The sequence below is a fragment of the Drosophila obscura genome, unplaced genomic scaffold (genome assembly GCF_018151105.1).
Source record: "Drosophila obscura isolate BZ-5 IFL unplaced genomic scaffold, ASM1815110v1 contig_186, whole genome shotgun sequence".
Classification (NCBI taxonomy): domain Eukaryota; kingdom Metazoa; phylum Arthropoda; class Insecta; order Diptera; family Drosophilidae; genus Drosophila; species Drosophila obscura.
The window spans coordinates 961,358-980,006 of NW_024542774.1; the positions used below are offsets into that span (position 1 = coordinate 961,358).

At 48.1% G+C, this 18,649-nt stretch overlaps 4 protein-coding genes across 5 annotated transcripts; 1 reads left to right on the forward strand and 3 right to left on the reverse strand.

Annotated features, from left to right (window-relative positions):
* The first annotated feature begins 351 nt into the window (after window positions 1-351).
* LOC111072645 lies at window positions 352-3,846 on the forward strand. Its single transcript, XM_022364633.2, has 5 exons — window positions 352-725; window positions 876-1,033; window positions 1,093-2,620; window positions 2,693-2,832; window positions 2,906-3,846. Exons 1-5 carry the CDS (start codon window positions 658-660, stop codon window positions 3,079-3,081), a joined length of 2,070 nt encoding a protein of 689 aa, XP_022220325.2. The 5' UTR covers window positions 352-657; the 3' UTR covers window positions 3,082-3,846.
* A 99-nt stretch (window positions 3,847-3,945) lies between these two features.
* Window positions 3,946-5,749, reverse strand: LOC111072646 (zinc finger protein GLIS2 homolog). Its single transcript, XM_022364634.2, has 3 exons — window positions 4,966-5,749; window positions 4,550-4,892; window positions 3,946-4,475 (listed from the first exon to the last, which is right to left on the reverse strand). The coding sequence occupies exons 1-3, from the start codon at window positions 5,376-5,378 to the stop codon at window positions 4,068-4,070; spliced, it is 1,164 nt and encodes a 387-aa protein (XP_022220326.2). The 5' UTR covers window positions 5,379-5,749; the 3' UTR covers window positions 3,946-4,067.
* Window positions 5,750-8,836: 3,087 nt separating this feature from the next.
* Window positions 8,837-9,695, reverse strand: LOC111072647. 2 transcript variants are annotated; one of them, XM_022364636.2, is made up of 2 exons: window positions 9,133-9,695; window positions 8,837-9,080 (listed from the first exon to the last, which is right to left on the reverse strand). In XM_022364636.2, exon 1 carries the CDS (start codon window positions 9,589-9,591, stop codon window positions 9,142-9,144), a length of 450 nt encoding a protein of 149 aa, XP_022220328.2. In that variant the 5' UTR covers window positions 9,592-9,695; the 3' UTR covers window positions 8,837-9,080; window positions 9,133-9,141. The 2 variants fall into 2 exon arrangements, with proteins under 2 accessions (XP_022220328.2, XP_022220327.2); XM_022364635.2 differs by having other exon boundaries at window positions 9,137-9,691.
* A 1,029-nt stretch (window positions 9,696-10,724) lies between these two features.
* LOC111072597 (eukaryotic translation initiation factor 4 gamma 2) lies at window positions 10,725-17,777 on the reverse strand. The gene is made up of 4 exons (XM_022364570.2): window positions 17,686-17,777; window positions 13,164-15,704; window positions 11,261-13,077; window positions 10,725-11,191 (listed from the first exon to the last, which is right to left on the reverse strand). Exons 1-4 carry the CDS (start codon window positions 17,775-17,777, stop codon window positions 11,013-11,015), a joined length of 4,629 nt encoding a protein of 1,542 aa, XP_022220262.2. The 3' UTR covers window positions 10,725-11,012.
* Window positions 17,778-18,649: the final 872 nt, after the last annotated feature.

Consider the following 18,649-nt stretch of genomic DNA (forward strand, 5'->3'; position numbering starts at 1 on the left):
TTTTCCAATTAAAAAGAGTCTTCGAAGTTAGCCAATCTTGTAGAAAATTTATTTATCTGTCGGATAGAAACTAGAAACTCGAACATTTTTAACGCAGCTCAGGAGAAAGACATCGCGTTGATAACTTTTTGTCCTCAGAGAGAAAACTTGGATCCAAGAAGAATTCACAAAAAATTATTATTTTCAGCGGCTTCACCAAAGTTTGCAACTTTATAAAAAGTAGGGGGGGGGGGGGGGGGTGGGGCTATGTGGGCCAAGTTTGTTTTATCCACTTTATATTTATGGTATTTTTTGTAACATACAAAGGTATATTTCTGAGCGTCTGGCGGTATATTTTATCGTTAAATCCTTGGTCACACTGCGCATGTATTGCTATTTGTCTGATAAAAATTTATAAAAATCATTGCAAGCTGTATTGGTTGTATTGCATTGGGAATGAGTAAGTGCTTGGCAGACTTTCGGCGCCTATAAGCCATTCCGAACGACAGAGATATGATAACGGCGCAAAAAGGCTCGATTATCCAGTGATTCAGAGAGTTGAGTTGACATTGAAAAACAAATGCAATGCCAACAACACAGTGGGTGTGAGAAGGAAGGGCAAGGATAAAGTAAATGGTCGATCAGACTGGTACATAAGCTCATAAACTACACTCAATTATGCCCTGCGAAAGTTGTGGAGTTGAGTTCACCGTATTTCGTCGGAAGCGCGCTTGCTTTGATTGCAAGTAAGTACATACAAACATAAATATACACATCTGTGCAAAACAAACATGCATGCATATGTACATAAATGCGTACATACCTACATATATGTATGTATGTATGTGATTGATGTACGAGAATAATTCTATTAATTTGATTTCTCCGAACCAAAGGCGCTTTTATTGCGGCAACTGCATAGATGCCAGACGCTGCCAGCGATGTGCGATATTTGCTCAAAGACCGCTGCTGCGGACCGACTTGCTGAAGCTGAAACCGAAGGATCTTATATTTTACTTGCAGTCTAAGCACATCTCCACGGATGGTTGCTTGGGTGAGTCAGACATTTGCTATTTCACCAGACCCAAAGCTTATCCAGACGCCGTTTTGCAGAGAAAGAGGAATTAGTGGGGCTGGTGTTGGCGCATGTGGCCCAAGTGGACACTGGTCGTGCTAACAATGGCCCCCACAGTCCTGGACGTGGACAGGCCAACCCCATTGATAGCATCAAACAATCGTGCCAAAATTTCTTTACTAATCTAACCGACAACTTAAGTGATTCCTTTGCTTCCTTCGATACAAAGGCAAGTTCGAAGCCGCCCGAGAATGGCCGTCAGGCCGCCAGTGGCACTGAAGCACCCTCGCACATATTTGAGCAGCCGCGAGTGTCCACGCGGGAGATTCCCACATATGCCAGTGCTGTGAACGGCTCTAGTGGACCAGAACGGGTGCATGTCCATGCCACTACGAACGGCAGCAGCCGTAGCAGCAATAGTCCGTCTACTTCCACACAGCCATCAAGTAGCCGCGATGCCGAAGCCAATCCACAAAACAACCGTAGCGGCGGCAATGAAAGCGGACAGGCGATTGAAGAAGTCCATGACAACAGATCCGAGTGCGAGTGTTTTGATGATGAGATTATGGCCACGTTCAGTGAACGCGTTGGGGGTGGGCAAGCCAGGCCAGCGCCAGAGCCAAGCTCAGCTGGACCAGGGCCAGGACCATCCACAGCCACCACTAGCACGAGTCCAGGCTACTCAAATATACTGGAGGATACTGGCAAGGATGCTTGCGGGGCGGACGTCTCCTCGCAGTCAAGTTTCGAGGAGCTGGGCGCTATTGGGGGCATATCCGACGAGAGCAAGACCACCACAGACACCAATAGCAGCAACCTGGACCAGTGGCAGGTGCTAGAGGTGAACAGAATCGACCCAGCAGCTGACACACCAAGTACTAGCAATGCGGAGGAAATTCTTGAAGTGACTCTACGCAGTCGACCAGCCCGGGACGGAGACAATGGGACAGAGACCCTCAACATTGAGCAGCGCTCTGTTCCGGCAAACCAATATCCCGTTGTGCCGCAACGCGCTAAGAAAGTCACGCGACGACGCTCCGATGGCTACTTGAATCGCACCCATCATTCCAGCGACGATGATTCGCCCGTGGCGTCTGGGGGACGTGGGCTTAGTCTGGGTCTCTCCACCTTGAGTGAACAGCCCGAGCCAGCCACCTACTCGCAGCGCCCAAGCTGCCAGCGCTGTGGGAAGAACAAGACAAATATCCGGCGGCAAGTGGAGAAGATGCGGCGTCATCTGGAGAACTCGCAAATGTCTGAGGAGGATATCAAGAGGGAGCTGCAGGACTTTCTCACGTACCTGGAACAGCGCACAAAGTCTGTAGACGGCTCTGAGGCGGGCAGCTATGCTGTCTCTCCACTGAGTGGTGAGGCGGTCAGCGTGGCCGCTGGGGGAAGATCTTCGGGTATGCCAATTACGCCTACAATTGAGTTCTCGCCAACGCAGGATGATGATATTCACTGGGACGATGACGAGGGCATTCATGTGTATGCAGCGCCTTCGGACTATGAGCCGGCGGCCTGCATTGATTCGCGATTTGTTAATTTACAGGATTTTGAAGATTTGTATGTGAATGATGCAAATGGGGTGAACGAATAATGCTAAACATATTTTCTCTGTTTGTGTTTGTCTTGCAGAAATGATTTGGAGAGTCTGACGGTGAAACAGTTGAAGGAGGTCCTCATGTTGCATCGCGTCGACTACAAAGGCTGCTGTGAGAAACAGGAACTGCTGGATCGAGTGAGCAGGCTCTGGAAGACAATGCGCTCGACACCAGGTGAGATCAATTCATTCCTCTGCTTTCCCAGTCGTGTCTCTTCTAATGTTTATTTAATGCATCCCCATTGCAGCTGTCGAAAAACTGGCTACGGATGAGCTTTGTAAGATTTGCATGGATGCGCCCATTGAGTGCGTATTCCTGGAGTGCGGACACATGGCCACGTGCACGAAATGTGGCAAAGTGCTGAACGAGTGCCCCATTTGCCGACAATATATTGTACGAGTTGTAAGATTCTTTAGGGCATAATTTGATTTTAAATATGTTTGCGGTTACTGGTATTGGTGTTAGTGGATATGGGGCTGAAGGGGCCGCCACCACCTTTGCAGGTCAAAGTACATCGTCCAGAGATGTCGTAGATGTACTACCGCCAAGCCAAAGGCCAAGACAAGCGGAATGTATGTATGTTTGTTTACTTTGATTGTATGTAGATGGATATGGATTCAAGTGCAAAAAGAAATTGGTTTTTATGTTTTACGATTAAGTACGTTGCAAGTATATATACTATATATATACACATATGTATATGTATACACACCTACCACAGATACCGCTTTCAAAGTGTATTTATCTATTTGAAATTTGGAAATACTTTTGCTATATAATTTAGTTTGTTCTTGTTGTTTGTATAAGAAACGAGAGGTTATCTAGATAAAACTAACATTCCTATAAGAAGAAACCAGATTAAATCTATTACTTATTAACAGTTAGTTGTGAAACACTCAACGATTAATTGCGCAGTACATAATTTCATATTCGATTGTTATTGAATTAAAAAGGCATGCCACAACCACAACCGCACCCCAGAGATCGCTCAAGATAATCCACCAATTGATTGAGCACATGCCTAGACCCGAAAGCGATACATCTCGGGCAGACAGGACCATAGCATAGGAGAGTCAGAGGATTAGCAAATCATCTCAATTAAAATGAAGTGAAAAACAGAAAAGAAAATAGATCGAAAAGACTAAGCAAATGTGTTAAAATACGAGTAATAAATAAAATCAAATATGGTTCTTCTTCGCCGTAAGCTGTACACTTGAGTCATCTGTGCTGCAAGGGACTACTTGCTAGTTGTATATCTGTACATATTGTAGGAATAGTTTTTTTCAAATACAACAGTCTTTATTTTCAGTTAAGCGGTAGGTCTAAGATTAATGACAAGAGCTGGGATAGCGCTGTGACTAGAGGGTAGGAAGAGAGGCGGGTCCAATCAGCGACAGTTGATTGGAAATTCAAATTCGGTGCATGCGCAGATCGAGCGGCGAGTCCACCTCCATGCTCATGAAGTAATCCTCGCTCGGCAGATAGCTGTGTTGCCTTTCGTTCAGCCAATAGCTGGAGGAATAATCCGCCTCTGGCTTGTGCTTTAGCGAGTAGTCGCTGGGCTCGTTGCTGGACAGCTCCAGGTAGTAGCGGGTGGAGGAGGCAGAGGACTCAACGCTGCCGGCGGGCAGACATGTGTAGGGTGCCGTGGCCTCACTGGCCTCGAGCAGGTAGGGGGCGCGGTTCTGATGGGGCAGCGTGAGCGGCTGGCTAGCAATGAGGTGGATGCTGTGCTTGAAGGTCTTCACGTGCTTGCGTAGCGACGATGGATCCGTGTAACGCTTCTGGCAGCCGGCCACCTTGCACATGTAGGGTTTCTGTAATGGAAAAGCAGAGGGACGGCCGTTAGCATATGTCCTCGACGATGGGGCTGAGCGTGTGTGTAACTTACCTCCATCGAGTGTGTCCTGGTGTGCTTGAACCGATCGGAGGAGTTGGAGTACGCCTTCTGGCAGCCCTGGAAGCTGCACTTGTATGGCTTCTCTCCCGAATGCGATCGTATGTGAATCTTTAGATTTTCCGCCCTCGAGAATGACTTCTCGCACAGATGACAACTGTGGGGCTTCTCCTTGGTGTGGGTGCGCGTGTGGACGAGCATCTTGTAGCGGGCGTTGAACCCCCGTTCGCTGCGCTGGCATCCCGCCCAGCGGCAGTAGTAGAGGCCGTCTGTCAGCGAGGCAATGGCATGCCTCTGTGTGACGTGCTGGGCAAGTGCTTCCAGTGTCTCGAATACCCTGCAAATTTCAAGAAGCGACGACCAAGCGTTAGTCCATGAAAACATATCCAGAGCAAGGGCTAAATGCTCACCGTTCACACTCCAACCAGTTGCAGATGAAGTCGCTGCAGGCTCCACACTCGCTGCTGCTGCTGCTGCAGGACTTGCTCTCGTCCTGGAACTCCACCGGACTGCGGCACAGGTCACCTTGGCTGTGCACTTTCATAATCACGGAGTATGTGCGTTGTGTGGGATGCTGCTGCTGCTGCTGTTGCTTATGCTCGGCGTGGAAGTCCAGGCCAGGCGCAGGACGCGGCGGTGTGTTAGGCGGAGTGGGGAATCTGATGTGCTGCTGCATCTGCTGTTCCGCTAGCCAGCTGCTGGGATCCGGGTACGGCGCTATATACGGCGGTGTGTTGTACGGTGTGTAGTAGCCAGCGGGCGGCTCGTATATCTCCCCGATTCTGCCGCTGTTGAAGATCGACTTTTGTACTACTATATCCATGCTGATGACTGACTGATTAGCTCTAATAGGGGATAGCTATTCGTTTCTGGGGGCTTCTTTCTCTGTCTGTGGTTTTCTTTGTGGGTGGTGGCTGATGTTTGGTAGCTGGTAGCTGGTGGCGAGGCGTTCGGTAACGCGTTTCCCAAACGAATGAGCCGCTCGCCTGCAGACATTCGTGTAATATTCGAAACTTGGCTCCCGATAAGGGCGGCCAGACGGAGGCTCTTATCAGCTGAAGGCTGCAGACGGGCCAGGGGGTGGGCTGTGCCGGGGGGGGAGGGAACAACCAGTCGGACCCAAAAACAGCAGCGGACTGCGGGGCAGGTGCGTGAGCAAGTGGGGGCAAGTGGATCTGGGGCAAAGCAAAGGCACACACTACGTGAGTGGAGCGTCGTTCCAATAGTTCTGATTCTGATTGGTATGGTGGGACGTTTGGGAGGAGCTGGGGTTTGCATCGGTTCGCTTATCAACGCACAAGTGGAAACCCAGCGTCGGAGCTGCTGCTGCTGCTACTGCTGCATGTGTACGGCCGATGATCAGGCCGCAGTGAAGCAGCTCTTTGGGGGGCAAGCGTTATCGCCTCGCCTCGACTCGACTCTACTCGAATCGTCTGTCTGGCTTGCACTTCGTACCATACCCGAAGGCGAATTCCCGCCAGCCGCAGCCAAAGAACTACCCACCCCCCCACCACAAGTCCAGGTGCCAGCTGTGACCGTGTACGGTACGTACGTCCGTCTGTGTGCTCCACTCCGTTTTGATAAAGCAGGCGCAGTCACCGTCGTGTCGCGTCGCCTGGTTATCACACGGCGAGTCAACAAATGCCGCCGCCACATGCCGTTCCCCATATCTTTCGCCCGCTGGCGGAATCGGAATCGGCCAAGTTTCTGCACCATGACGTGAATGGAACGACGACGCTCCGCTCCGCTCTCCGCTCTCGGCAAACGGGAATCGTCTGCGTCTATTCTTAAGGCCAAAGCGTGTATGCAGGGGTGCCGACGGCTTTGGTATCGCTCTGCTGGGTGCTGGTTTGGTTCTCTTATCACGCTATCAGGCGCTGTCTGGCGTCTGCGAGTGAGTGATTCACAGGCAACCTTCGCTCTACCTTCTCCACCATCCCAAGGCCCCCCTGCATGCACACGGGCCACTGAGTGGGGGGGTCTCTCTGCATTACATAAAGAATATGACACTGGGGGAGGTGAATGTGATTTTGATAAGCCCTTGCCCACTATCAGCAATGTAATTCAGCAACAGGTGTACCCATTGCCACTCCTATGGCTATTCCCCACTCGATCGAAAACGAGAGTGGGGGCCTCGGGGCAGAGAATCGGATCGGATCATGATTTATAAATAGATAGAGGAATCAGCCCACGGACTGCTTCTGCTGCCTCGATTTAAGTACAGTTTCGCGCAATGAGAACAGTTCAGAGCTCGGCCTTGGGCACCGATCGGATGTCGATGTCTGTCTGTCTGTATAATCTATTCACTTGCCAAAGACGGCTGTTGAAGGACCCCAGGCGCAACCTAATTTAATGTTTGGCATGCGTTTGACGGTCATATAATCAAAATATCATCAGAATGGAACCTGAACGGAGCGGCGTGCCTGCCGGTGACAAAACAGAAATCCGGATTTTCTGAATTCGAATCTGAACTTTGTATGGCGCGAGCGCCGGATGATAAGGAATGTTTCAGTCCAGTCCTTCTCTCCCAGCACCTCCACCTACCCCCCGCACATATGTCTGTGTGTACATAGTATGCACATACCATTTCTCCCCCCCCATAGGACCCTCCCCAAAGTCCATCAACTAGGGGCGGGGGGCTGCTGCTGCTGATAAGGCTGCTGCTTTAGTAGTAAAAGGAATAAAAAATTAAATAAGCATTTGCGAATTTCGGTTTGGGAGCGATTACCGGATCGTGTGTGTGCCCGCCTGTTAATTTTCCGTGGCTCGAATCTGAACGAAACGTAAATAAAAACAAAATCGGAACGCCAGTCCAATGTGGGGGACTTCCAGACACTTGAAGTCGGGATGCGGCACTCTGCGATCCAGTTCGATCCGGTACCGGGATGATGTTCAATATTTCCATCAAATTAACAACAATCGACTGATAACGAACGGCACGGGGTCTGGGATGGCTGGCAAAGGTGATTTTTGGTTGCCGATAAGCTGAAAACGAGATCGGAGCGAGCCGGGTCCCGCTTTGGGTCTAAGATTCAAATCGAGACTCTGGGGCGGGCGTGTGCTCAAGTGGGGTTTATCTTGAAGATGCACGTACCGCAGAGACGGAGACAGCCGAGAATGCTCCATGTTATGCGGACATTGTTGATTGGGGTTATCTTGTCGCGACGGTGGCGACGCTGGGCGGCGGTGGACCCACTGCGAGCTGATATGGATGGTTACTGCAGAGTCCAATGAATGGCTAATTGCTTTGTTGCTGACAACGACAGACTTCCAAAGTCCACGTCCATCCAGCCAGCTGCCTGGGACCCCAGCCCTTCAGCCATCCCAGCCAGACGCATCCAACTCCAAATGGGAGAAGTTTGCATGCAGCAGGGGCATGCATGGAAACACGGACGGATTCCTCGTGTCACCTCCTCTGACCGCCGAAAAACGAATATGGGTGATTCTGATCTATTATTTATATGCCTTATCAAACCAACAACATCACCAGACAGTGCGATATGGCGAAAAAGTTAAAACAAAAAATACAAAAAAAAACGATTCCAGACATTCGTGGGAGCCGCCCATAGCCAGCCGCCAGACCTTCCGGCAGTGGCTCTATTTATATACCCCCGTCGTACATACAGTTGGTGTTGCTTGCTATTTAGGTGCGATATGCTATTGTTTCTGGCGCTGATACGGCTGACAATATCTCGTCTAGACTGGGCCTCATGAGAGGCCCAATTGTTCAAGTTTAACGGAAAAGTTTTAATAACAAATACGAGCATGTACGTACTAGTATATGTATACCCCACCATAGGTGGTAGGTGGTATAGGTAGTGGTGTGAGGTAGAATGGATCCAACAAAGCCGCTGGGGTCTTTTCTTTTTATATATATTTTATGGTATAAATTCTTGAAGGGGGCAATTTAGCCAGCCTTGCTTATCACACGATTTCGATTTATGAAAGCCAGACAGGAAGTGAAACTTATAGTTTTACTTGAGCTAAAGAGCTTTGCTATCCAAGCAAATCTGTGCCTGGTCAACCAACGGGTCAAAGAAACAACGACACATGTATAGCAAATGGTAAAATAAAGAACTCGATAATCAATTTAACACGTGCAGACGAACTGGCCTTGACAACGAGATTCAACCGTGAACAGCCCCGTATCATGAGGGCGGCATGACATGCGACCATGCACACCTATAGTGTGAGAACTCGGCCCTACCACACAGAACTGTACACTATCGCGACACAATTGATTGGCGGAATGGCCAACAGGCAGATTGAACGAATGTAAACTTACTTTTTGGGGGCAATAAATTTATTAGACTAAACAATTTCGTTGATGTACTTTTAAAGTTCGCGCTCACTCGACCGACGCATGTCGCGGGCTGTGTTGTGTTGTTGTCGTCGCCTGAGCGGAGAATGGAGTTCGGAGTGCGGCGAGAGTGTGGCGTCCGTGGGGTCGCCAGAAATCACCAAAATAAACGCACCCAACGTCTGTGACCCCCACACGGCGCAGTGTCATCAATGCTGGCTATGCCTATGAACCATAAATAAATATTGCTGCGGTTTAATTTTAATCACAGCCATACATACGAGGGCTATACGAAGTGATCCAGATGGTTCTGCATGTAGGTGACGAGCGATTTTTCGAACAACGGAGTCACCAGACGATCTCCTCCAATATTTAAGCTCACAAAGAACTGCCGGCGGTAGCGCTTGCCCAGCTTGGCGGCCAGCACAGATGATTCAGTTTGACCGTAACCACCCATAATGGTCGACGAAAGTGCATCGGTTTTGGTAGAGTCGCGTGGGGGCATGCCAACAGCCAGCTCATCGAAAACCTCACATTCTTTTGAATTTATAATCAGCATTGTGCTGCCATTCATCTTGAGGACCCTCACTATAAACTGTGCAGGTCCATTGTCCAATATGGTCATGTGTGAGGTGAATGATGCATTTCCACCGGCTTCCTGGTTGTGGCCACCATTCAGCTGGGCATTCCCAGCATCTCCGGCTGCTGCTGGGTCTGAAATTTTAAGGTTCTCCATCTCTCCAACTCCAACTGTCTGTGTTTGATTATATTTTAAATCAATTTATGACGGAAATTTCACTTTAAAAAAAGTAAACAAAAAATTAACAATGAGGATGCAGCAGTGGATTTAAAGATAAAATATACCGCCTGACCCTCAGAAATATACCGAAATATACCTTGTCATTATCAAAATATACCATAGCTATACTGACGGACACGACAATACGTTGATATTTCCCGATTTTAATATTCGGTTTATTATTACTAGCTAGTTAGCCCTCTCAGCCCTGAAAAAATAATTTTATTCAATTAATCAATCATTTTTGTACAAGATTGGCTATTTTTCAGAACTCTTTTTTATTGGATTGTTTACATAATAAGGTTCAAACAAAAACGGCCAAAGCATAAAACCTAAGTGTGTACCGGAATGTGACGTCATGTTGCTGGTCAACATGATTTCTTCTATGCGTATGGACATTCGTATGCCCTAAAGAGTGTCTAACTGATGTTAAATTATTTTCCAAGCTGCTTTGAAACGTTCTCTTTCCTTCTCTGCGGCAAAAATCATGATGTCGACCCTGGCACAGTTATATTTTATATATATCTAATTCCCTTCCTCCTTCCTAATCCACTCGATAGGCCTACCGCAGTGAAGTTGCTGCCCAAAGGCCCAGTTGCAGTTTAAATTAAATTAAAGTAAATGGAAAGTCAAGGTTTTTGCCGGTCGCAGTGTCGTTTGCATTTTTATTAGAGCTCTTATTAATGTCGGCAGTTTTTTTTATAGATTTTTTGTTTGAGTTAAAATACATATGTACGATATTTTGTTCACAATTACATTCAGATTTTAGTTTCGCATTTACTGCGCACATCTACGGATTTTCATATATATTTGTAGCGTTGTTTGGATTTGAACTACTTAAAATGGATACAAAAACGAGAAATGTGCGAGTGGCCATTGAATAGAGATAACAAAAAAATATGGGGGGGGATTATAATATTCGATAGACGAGTTCTCAGTTCCGGTTGAGTTAAGATTTACTAATTATAAATTAAAATTGCATATATGCGATGCGTTCGTGACTTGAAATGTCAATTTAAATCTACTACTTTCGGTTGCGTTTATATTTCATGGAATAATTATACTTTACGTTTGCGTCTATTGCGTTTTATTTGTATTGTTGATATTAAGTTGTTAATTGTTTGCATTTATGGATATCAAGTAATTTTGATTAACTTCTGGGTTCTTCTACTATAATTTGACTAAGATTTGCTGTAACCGCGATGCCTAGCTTTCCTTTTCATCCTGCTGCTGAATTTATCTTCTTTTTTTTGTGGCGTTTTCTTTGTTATTTTTCATGTAATCAATTTGTGAATATAAATTAGTGTGATATACAATAGTAATTGTTTGTTTTTTTTTGTTATTCGGGGCGGTGCTTCTTAATCCTCATCGTCCTCGGATTCGGCTTCTTGTAGCCAAGTCAGCCAGGCGTTCACTTGGAACAGGGCGGATCCTTTGCCTGGATATTTGTCGGAAATCTCCTCCTTCCACGAGACGAATGCTTCCTCCTCAATGATTTCTGACTCGTACAGATATTTGAACCAGCGACACAGCATGCCTAAAGCGAACAAACAGAATGGTTAGGAAAATAAAGTGTTGTCTATTCGTCTATTCTTCAGCGACTTACCCTTGGGGAAATTCTCGTTAAAGCAGAACGCCTGCAAGGCATACAGCGCGATAAGTTGCAATTCGGTTTGTTCAAGGAAGGTCTGCAGCATTTGACTGTAGTTCTCCAGCATCTGCTGCTCCTTCTGAGTAACCGGCTTCTCCGGTGCTTCCTTTGGATCCAGATTGGGGGCCAGTGTCGTCTCCTTGGTTATATATTTTACCACTACGGTCATGAGGGATTGAATAAAGCCGGGGTCCTTGTAGTACTTGCTGTCCACATTCGATTTAATCCACTTGTACAAGTTCTGAGGACTTGGATCGCTTAGCAGCTGCTTCATCATCTCGGCCTGCACTTTCAGCAACGGATAAAGGAAGGAAAGATTGCGATCCTCGAGTATTTCAGCCAGTCTCTCCTTGTTTCGATCCACCTCTGGCAGACTGTTCATCAGATCAATTTTGCTTGCTCGGTACTTTTCCTCCAAGCTCTCCTTGCCAATGCTCTTGTGCAGCTGCTGCAACACCAAAAGGAATAGCGGGAAGTGCTGCCCATTGTCTGTGTAGTTGGCTATGTCGTTCAGCTTCAGCAGTGCTGGCTCGCATACGGTCCGGCTCAGGACATTCGCCACGAGGGCCGTGATCCTCGGATTGAGAGCTTCGCGCTCGTTCATCTTATTGACCAGCTGCTTGAAGACCTCGACAATAATGTTCGGCTTGATGCTCGACTGTTTGCGCAATGTCTGCAAGAAGCGCACGACGCGCTCCAAGTAGACATCATTCGCACGGTCCAGCACATCCATTAGCAAGTTAATGCAAACATCCTTCAGAGACTTCTCGGGAAGTTTCAGCTCGAGGAATCCCTCCACTAGGTCAGTGAATCGGTCCGATCTGACGGAGGTTGTTGGTTCTTCGCCCTCCTGCTCTGCAGCTGGTGCAGGAGCTTCGACTTCTGTCTGCTCCTCATCCTTGGTATCCTCTTCGTAGAAGAACTTCTCCTTGAAGTAGATAGTGGCCTTCTTGCCCAGCTCCTCCTTGCTGGTATACTTATCCTTCTTCTGCTGCTTGGCCGAGCCATTGCCTGCTGGTGTTGTCGGTCTTTCCACGGAACCACTCTTCGGTTGTTGTTCCTTGCCGTCGTTCGAAGACTTTGCGGATTGGGCATCTGCGTTCTGCTCATTCAGTTTCTCCCGCGAGCCAACGTCACCAGAGCTGAAGTTGGGCGATGATGAAGTCGCCTTAAGAGTCCTCTCCTGCTGAACACCAAGCAGTGTCTTGTTGTCTGCATATTCCGCAGACGGGGTGGACGATGGACGTGCTGGATTCATTAGATGGGATGTGGGAGTGCCCAGCAACGGATAGTGGGAGTTGGATAGCTGTCCCTGGTCCTTGCCCTGGCTGTTGTTGGGTGGCGTCGACATGGGCAACGTGGCTGGGAACTTCTGATTTTGGTTGGCCGCACGGAAAAGCAAGGAGTTGGCCGCCGGGCGCATTTGCAAGTTCTCCACCGCATCCTGGTTCGTGGTGATCAAATTACGCTTGAAACGCGGCGCCAGCTCCTTGCTGCCCAGCAGCTGATTACCGCCATATTGTCCATCGTTGCGGTCCCTGTCACGGTCGTTGTTCCTACGCGAATCATCACGGTCGCGGTCCCGGTTACCGGATGACCCTCCACCGCCATTTCCTCCACCATTCTGGTTGTGCTTGTTGTAGCGATTGTTGTAGTTACCGCCACCACCACCACCGCTGCCGCCACCACCGTTCTGGTCGCGATTGCGGTCGCCGCGATTGTTGTACTGGCGATTATCACGATCCCGGTCCCGATTCGAGCTGGTCGCGAATCTGGAAAGATAATTTATTTATTAATCAGTATCGAAATCCCTCATCGAAAACAGCTTGAATGCAAGTCTGACTCTGTCACTACTTACGGGGACACAATGGGCGAGGCTCCGGTGACACTTAGCCCGCTGAACATATCATTGTAGCCAGGCTGGATATTCAAGTGGAATCGATTCATCCAGCTGTCGGAATCGCGATCGTTGTTGCGCATATCGCGATTGCGATTGGGGAAGGGGGTGCGAATGATAGAGTCGTCGTCCGAGCGTATTTGCTTTATGGGGACGGGTCCCTCGGCGGTGCCAACCTTGCGTGGAATCCAATGGTTCAGTCGCAGCTCGATGACATCCTTTAGCATGAAGCGTATCCTTGGTGGATATTCAGTTGACTTTGATCGACGTTCCAACGTCTCGAAGTACTGATTCATCAGCTCTTTGCCCTGTTCTGAATCCAGATTCTTGCCGCAAGTCTTGAGCAACTGAGCCAGGCATTCCATGTCCTCGCACATTTCCTGCGCACCGGCCGTACGCTTCTTCTTCTTGTCCAGTAGCTCCATGATGCACTGATGCAACACGGTCTTCGACAGCATGTCGAGCTTGTTGAGCTCCCCAATAAATTTAACGTTGCCGAGCATGCGCTGCTTCGCCAGGTGGCGGCGTTCCTCCTCGTCGGCCTCATTTTCTGGCGGTGGTCTGCTGTTGTCGTTCTCGTCACGCTTCAGACGATTGTTAAACTTGTCGCGACACACGGCGATCAGCAGTCGCAGGAAAGTGCAAGAGTTGTTTGGTTCCTTATCAAACGATGGTGCTTCCTCGGACAGGCGCTTGCACAGCTGTGCGTACATAGACGAGTACTTGGGCTCATCCAATGCCTTGTCAAAGATCAGCAAGATCACACCATTCAAAATGACAATCGAATTGAGGTCAAGTTGCAGCAGTTCATCGCTCAGCTCCTGGAATTTCTCGGGCGTTAGCTTGTTCAGTATTCCCCTCACGCGCCGGAACACGGCATCGTTCTTCTCGCTCTGGGTAAGTCCATGCTGTGGACGCAACGATGGTGGTATCCAACGACCAGTAATTGGCGGCGGAGTGTTTGCCTTGTTTCCTCCTGATGCCTGTGATTGCTGTTGCTGCTGTTGTTGCGGTTGGATTTGCTGGTGGTGCTGCTGCTGGTGCTGTTGCTGTTGCGACGACTGTGATTGCTGAGAAGTGGCTGCCGAGTTGGCAGAGTTGTTCAGAGAAATGTTCGAAGAATTGGAAGTGGAAGCTGAAACCTGAGCAGGCGCATTTCCGTTGCGAACGCCTGTAGGACGACTGGAGGCCGAACCACGTTCGTAGCGATCCGTCTCGGCGGCCCTATTGTAGCCAGATCGAGGGCCTGATGCTCCAGAACCTCCAGCACCTCCGTTTCGCTCTTGGCTGTTAGTATTGTTGTATCGTTGATGTGAGGGAGAGTCTTCGTAGCTGTCGCGGTAGTTGTTGGGGTATTCTTCGCGACGGACTCCGCTCACGACTCCATCGTTGCCACCACGCTGATGCCCGTACGACGATGACTTGTTAATTGAGCTCGATGCGGCTCCGTTGTAGTTGGACGAGGAGTTGCCGTTGCCGTAACGCGACTGTTGTCCGTTGCTTCCATTGCCGTTTTCGTAGTTGCGAGAGGAGCGGTAATTACTGCCGCCGCCGCCACCACTTCCGCCGCTTGCTCCGCCAGCAGGACCGCCGGTGGAGTTGGAGTTTATTGATCGATTATAGCTGCCATCGGAGTTGGAGTGATAGTTGCGACTACCACGATGCGCTCCGCCTTGCTGATCACTCGAAGAATATCGTCCAGAGCCGTTGTAGCTACCGTCGGAGCTTCCCAGCGGCTGCTGATGTTGATTGTTGATGCCTTGACCCAAAATGTCACTATTCTTTTGATAGTAACGCGACGACGACGAGTCACCCTGGTAAGATCGTCGAGGTCTTGGGCTCACCTCACTATCGTGTTGACGAATTTTGGCGGAATTTTTACTATAGCCAGTGGAAAAGTGTCCAGTTGGGCCACCAGTTGAACGGCTGCCGTTTCTACCACCCAAACCCTCGTTGCTATTGCTTATGGCTGGGGATACTCCACCGCCACTGCTGCCGCCGGACTTGTAGATAGAACTATTCGAGCCCTTGCGATAGTTGCCACCTCCTTGATTCGATGCGGGTGTTGAGCCCTTGTCGATCTTCACAAGATTCTTAAGATTGTTGAACGTATCTGTCGCTGTGGTAATCGGCAAAAGATTGGGACTGGTGTTGAGCAGGGTTTTCCCGACCGTTGGTGTCGGTGGGGTTTGGCCACCGCAGCTGACGCCTATAACGCCACCGCCTCCGCCGCCACCACGATTGGTAAGCTGATCGTAATTGCGCTCGATCTCGCTGGGGTTCGCCGTTATTACCAGTCTTAAATCGCTGCCGCCGCCGATGCTCGTCGTATCACCGGTGCTGGTGCCTCCCTCAATGGTGATCGTTTTACCGCTCCGAAACTGATCTATGATGACGCCTGCCTGGTGCCCGTTGGTGTGCTCCCAACGTTGCGGACTGTCGTCGTAAGAGTGCAAAAGGGGAGCGGCGTCGTACGTTGATAGAGGAATGGTGATGATTTTTCTAGATCAACTCGGGGCGAAATATAAATTTGCAGCTGTAGACACAGGTGCAAGGAGCGAGCTCTGTCTAGTGTGTGGTCGGTCGTTTGGGGTATCCGCTGCTTGCTGGTTGCTCCTCCTGGTCGGATCTGGCCTGATCCTTCAACACAGAAACGGGAAACACACACACAAATCAAACAACACACACGCGCACGCACACAGAGACAAGGTAGGTAGGTAGGTAGGTTGCGTTGAGACTGGAGTGGAGTGGAGGCGTTCCTTCCGTTCGGTTGGGTTGCTTCTTCGTCTTAAGTCTTCTTCAGCTAAGGCCTGCGTGGTAACTGGGGGATTAGTCGCTCAGTTCCGTTACACTTGGGCTGCCTTGCGTATATGGGAGTCCTGTTTCAAGCAAAGAAAGAATTTGGGAACCAAAATCAAAACAAATTTATAACCGACTTGGGAGACGGGATAGGAAAGACTAAAAAAATCACGTTCTATTGTGACACAAATGTACAGGAAAACTAATCGACAGCTCCCCCATACAGATAATTACAATTATTTTCCCCTAATAACTGTTGCACCTGCATTTGGGAAAACAGTCAATGCAAACTGGAAATACTTAATGGAAATAACCTCGCAAAATTAAATAAATTCAAGTTCATTTCACTGCTTCTGTTGCTTTGTTCTGTTCTCTCACACACTCACTGTCTCTCTCTCTCTCTCTTTAGCACTTGCTCAGCACACAAAGTGATATTAAACGATATTATTGTCTTGTGCTTCTCGTGCACAAATAATTATGAAAAAATCAATATTTTCTAGATGTATCTCATCGACAATATGTTAAACCAACGTGAATTACTTTCGCTCGCTTTGAATCATATGGTGACTCTCTCTACTTCTTTGTTCCAGCTTTCTTTGTTTGCTCTCACGCTCATATCCCACAATGAAAACTGGAAGAATGCGGCCCACGGAGCGAGAGGGATGGGAGATACGAAAAGTAGCCAAATTGCTAGCTAGAAGCTGTGTCTTCCCTCCGCCGATGCGCAAGAACGGCGCACCACAGTGTCAGTGTCCTTTCTTTGTGTGGAGGTTTATGGCCTCTGCTTTGGAGCTCGTTCGGTCGCCTGCTACCTATCTCGCTCGCTCGCTCGATGCTGGTCTTCTGCGCCATCGAATTAAAGTGCCTTGACCCCGAGAAACAAACAGAGTCGCTCCCGCCGATACACATATGTATATATACTAGGCATAGACGAGCGTTGATTAGCGTGTTTAGTCAACGGCAAAGTGGTAAACATTCCCCCATTGCAGACTGCAAAATGAGTCACTCTGTTTATTTAGCTAAATTTTCTTGCCTTGCCTTAATTGATTGAGGTCTATCTATGTAAGGGTGTGTGTATGTATGTCGAAGCAGCTTGAACAACCCTGGCCCTAAGCCTAGTCTCGGGTCTGTTTGTATGTGTATCCATATTCGACTCGCAAGTATTTCGCCTGCAATAATGTCTTCTAAACATCCCCCCAAAAAGTGGACAATGTGAAAATCCACCCCGTGCCAGAGTCACTGCAACGAGGCGTCGACGACCCCGACCCGACCGCGCCTCGGGCCCTCTGCCTCGGCGAAAGACCCAGTTGTGGATGATTTTGACCTCAATTCCAGCGCGTGGCCCCCGTGTACAAGTGTTTGCTTGGTCTGAGAGGTGCATATTAAACCAACCAAATGGCACACCCACATTATAAAACTCTCTTGGCTGTGGGGGCTGTAAGATGGAATATCTCGAATCTTGAAACGATCCCAGAGGCCTTCGCCCCCAACCACTTCCACACTCTAAGGCGCACTCAATTTTTACAATGACGAAAACAAGGCGAACAAAGTGCAACAATACAAACACACATCGCATGCATATGTGTGAGTGTTTGTTCACAGATCTAAGCGAGAAGATAGAGGCGCACACGGAAGACACACAAAGTGAAGCTGGCCGAAGGAAAATCGAAAAACTCAAACTCACCCACCAGGGGTGGCGGGGTCATCCCAAAGGGGGAAGACACTGTTAGAGGCAACGTCAACAGCATTTGAGATTTTCCGATGTACCTCCGCCATTTTGTTGCATGAATATGTGTACATACACACACTCATACACACGACTTTCTTTGTGCTTCTACTTCCGAGTGATTCATTTAGTTTCTTTTATATTTTCGATTCCCTGCAGCCTTATCCTTTTACACATCGAAAAGAATATTGCTTTAATCATTTACTCATTTACTATCTCACTATTATTGATTTCACAGCACGATTTTTTCGCCATGAAGAAACGAGGACGTACTTACGCACGCACAGACACACATGTACATACATACACAAAAAAATCGGTTTTCTCTAAATCATGGAAAATTTTTAGGCTATAATTTGAAACTCACTTTTTCACCAAGTTCACTTTGCGTTTTCGATCAAAATGATGAGGAAAAGCGATGGCCTAGCAACTACTTGTCAAATTAATCTGTACTAACCTTTTTTCAGTAATTTCGATGGCCAACACGCTATGTCAAACCTTCGAGGGCCTTATCGATAGTATCGATAGTTTACTGCTAGTCTCTACTATCGACGGTTTTGCGACTATCATGATAGTATCGAGGTACAGTCGTTGCGCTTTTGATATGTTTGGATTGGCTGCTATAAAATACGAAGACACATTTGTGAGCAAATCGACAGGTGGCATCTAATTTTTGCAATGGACAAGTTCCTAAAAGGTTTCAATGGTTTTTTAATAATTATTTCAGCCCGATACTATCACGATAGTATCGACTGTTTTTTCAAAACTTTCGACGTTGATATTCCTCGATATTGATATTCCGTTTAATATTACCAGCTAGCTGAGACTCTCAGCCCTAAACAAATAATTTTATTCGATAGATACATAAATTTTTTAAGAGATTGGTAAGTTTTCAGAAGTCCTTTTTATTGGATTATTTACA

What these genes read in the sequence shown, in the direction of transcription:
- LOC111072647 (XM_022364636.2), bottom strand. Translation starts at nt 9,591, where the DNA reads ATGGAGAACCTTAAAATTTCAGACCCAGCAGCAGCCGGAGATGCTGGG.
- LOC111072597 (XM_022364570.2), bottom strand. Translation starts at nt 17,777, where the DNA reads ATGGCGGAGGTACATCGGAAAATCTCAAATGCTGTTGACGTTGCCTCT. An exon ending in GACCCCGCCACCCCTGGTGG is followed by an intron (nt 15,705 to 17,685) that starts GTGAGTTTGAGT and finishes GAGTTGATCTAG; the next exon opens with AAAAATCATCACCATTCCTC. An exon ending in GCCTCGCCCATTGTGTCCCC is followed by an intron (nt 13,078 to 13,163) that starts GTAAGTAGTGAC and finishes TTATCTTTCCAG; the next exon opens with ATTCGCGACCAGCTCGAATC.
- LOC111072645 (XM_022364633.2), top strand. Translation starts at nt 658, where the DNA reads ATGCCCTGCGAAAGTTGTGGAGTTGAGTTCACCGTATTTCGTCGGAAG. An exon ending in TTACAGGATTTTGAAGATTT is followed by an intron (nt 2,621 to 2,692) that starts GTATGTGAATGA and finishes TTTGTCTTGCAG; the next exon opens with AAATGATTTGGAGAGTCTGA. An exon ending in GACAATGCGCTCGACACCAG is followed by an intron (nt 2,833 to 2,905) that starts GTGAGATCAATT and finishes TCCCCATTGCAG; the next exon opens with CTGTCGAAAAACTGGCTACG.
- LOC111072646 (XM_022364634.2), bottom strand. Translation starts at nt 5,378, where the DNA reads ATGGATATAGTAGTACAAAAGTCGATCTTCAACAGCGGCAGAATCGGG. An exon ending in AACTGGTTGGAGTGTGAACG is followed by an intron (nt 4,893 to 4,965) that starts GTGAGCATTTAG and finishes TGAAATTTGCAG; the next exon opens with GGTATTCGAGACACTGGAAG. An exon ending in CCAGGACACACTCGATGGAG is followed by an intron (nt 4,476 to 4,549) that starts GTAAGTTACACA and finishes TTTCCATTACAG; the next exon opens with AAACCCTACATGTGCAAGGT.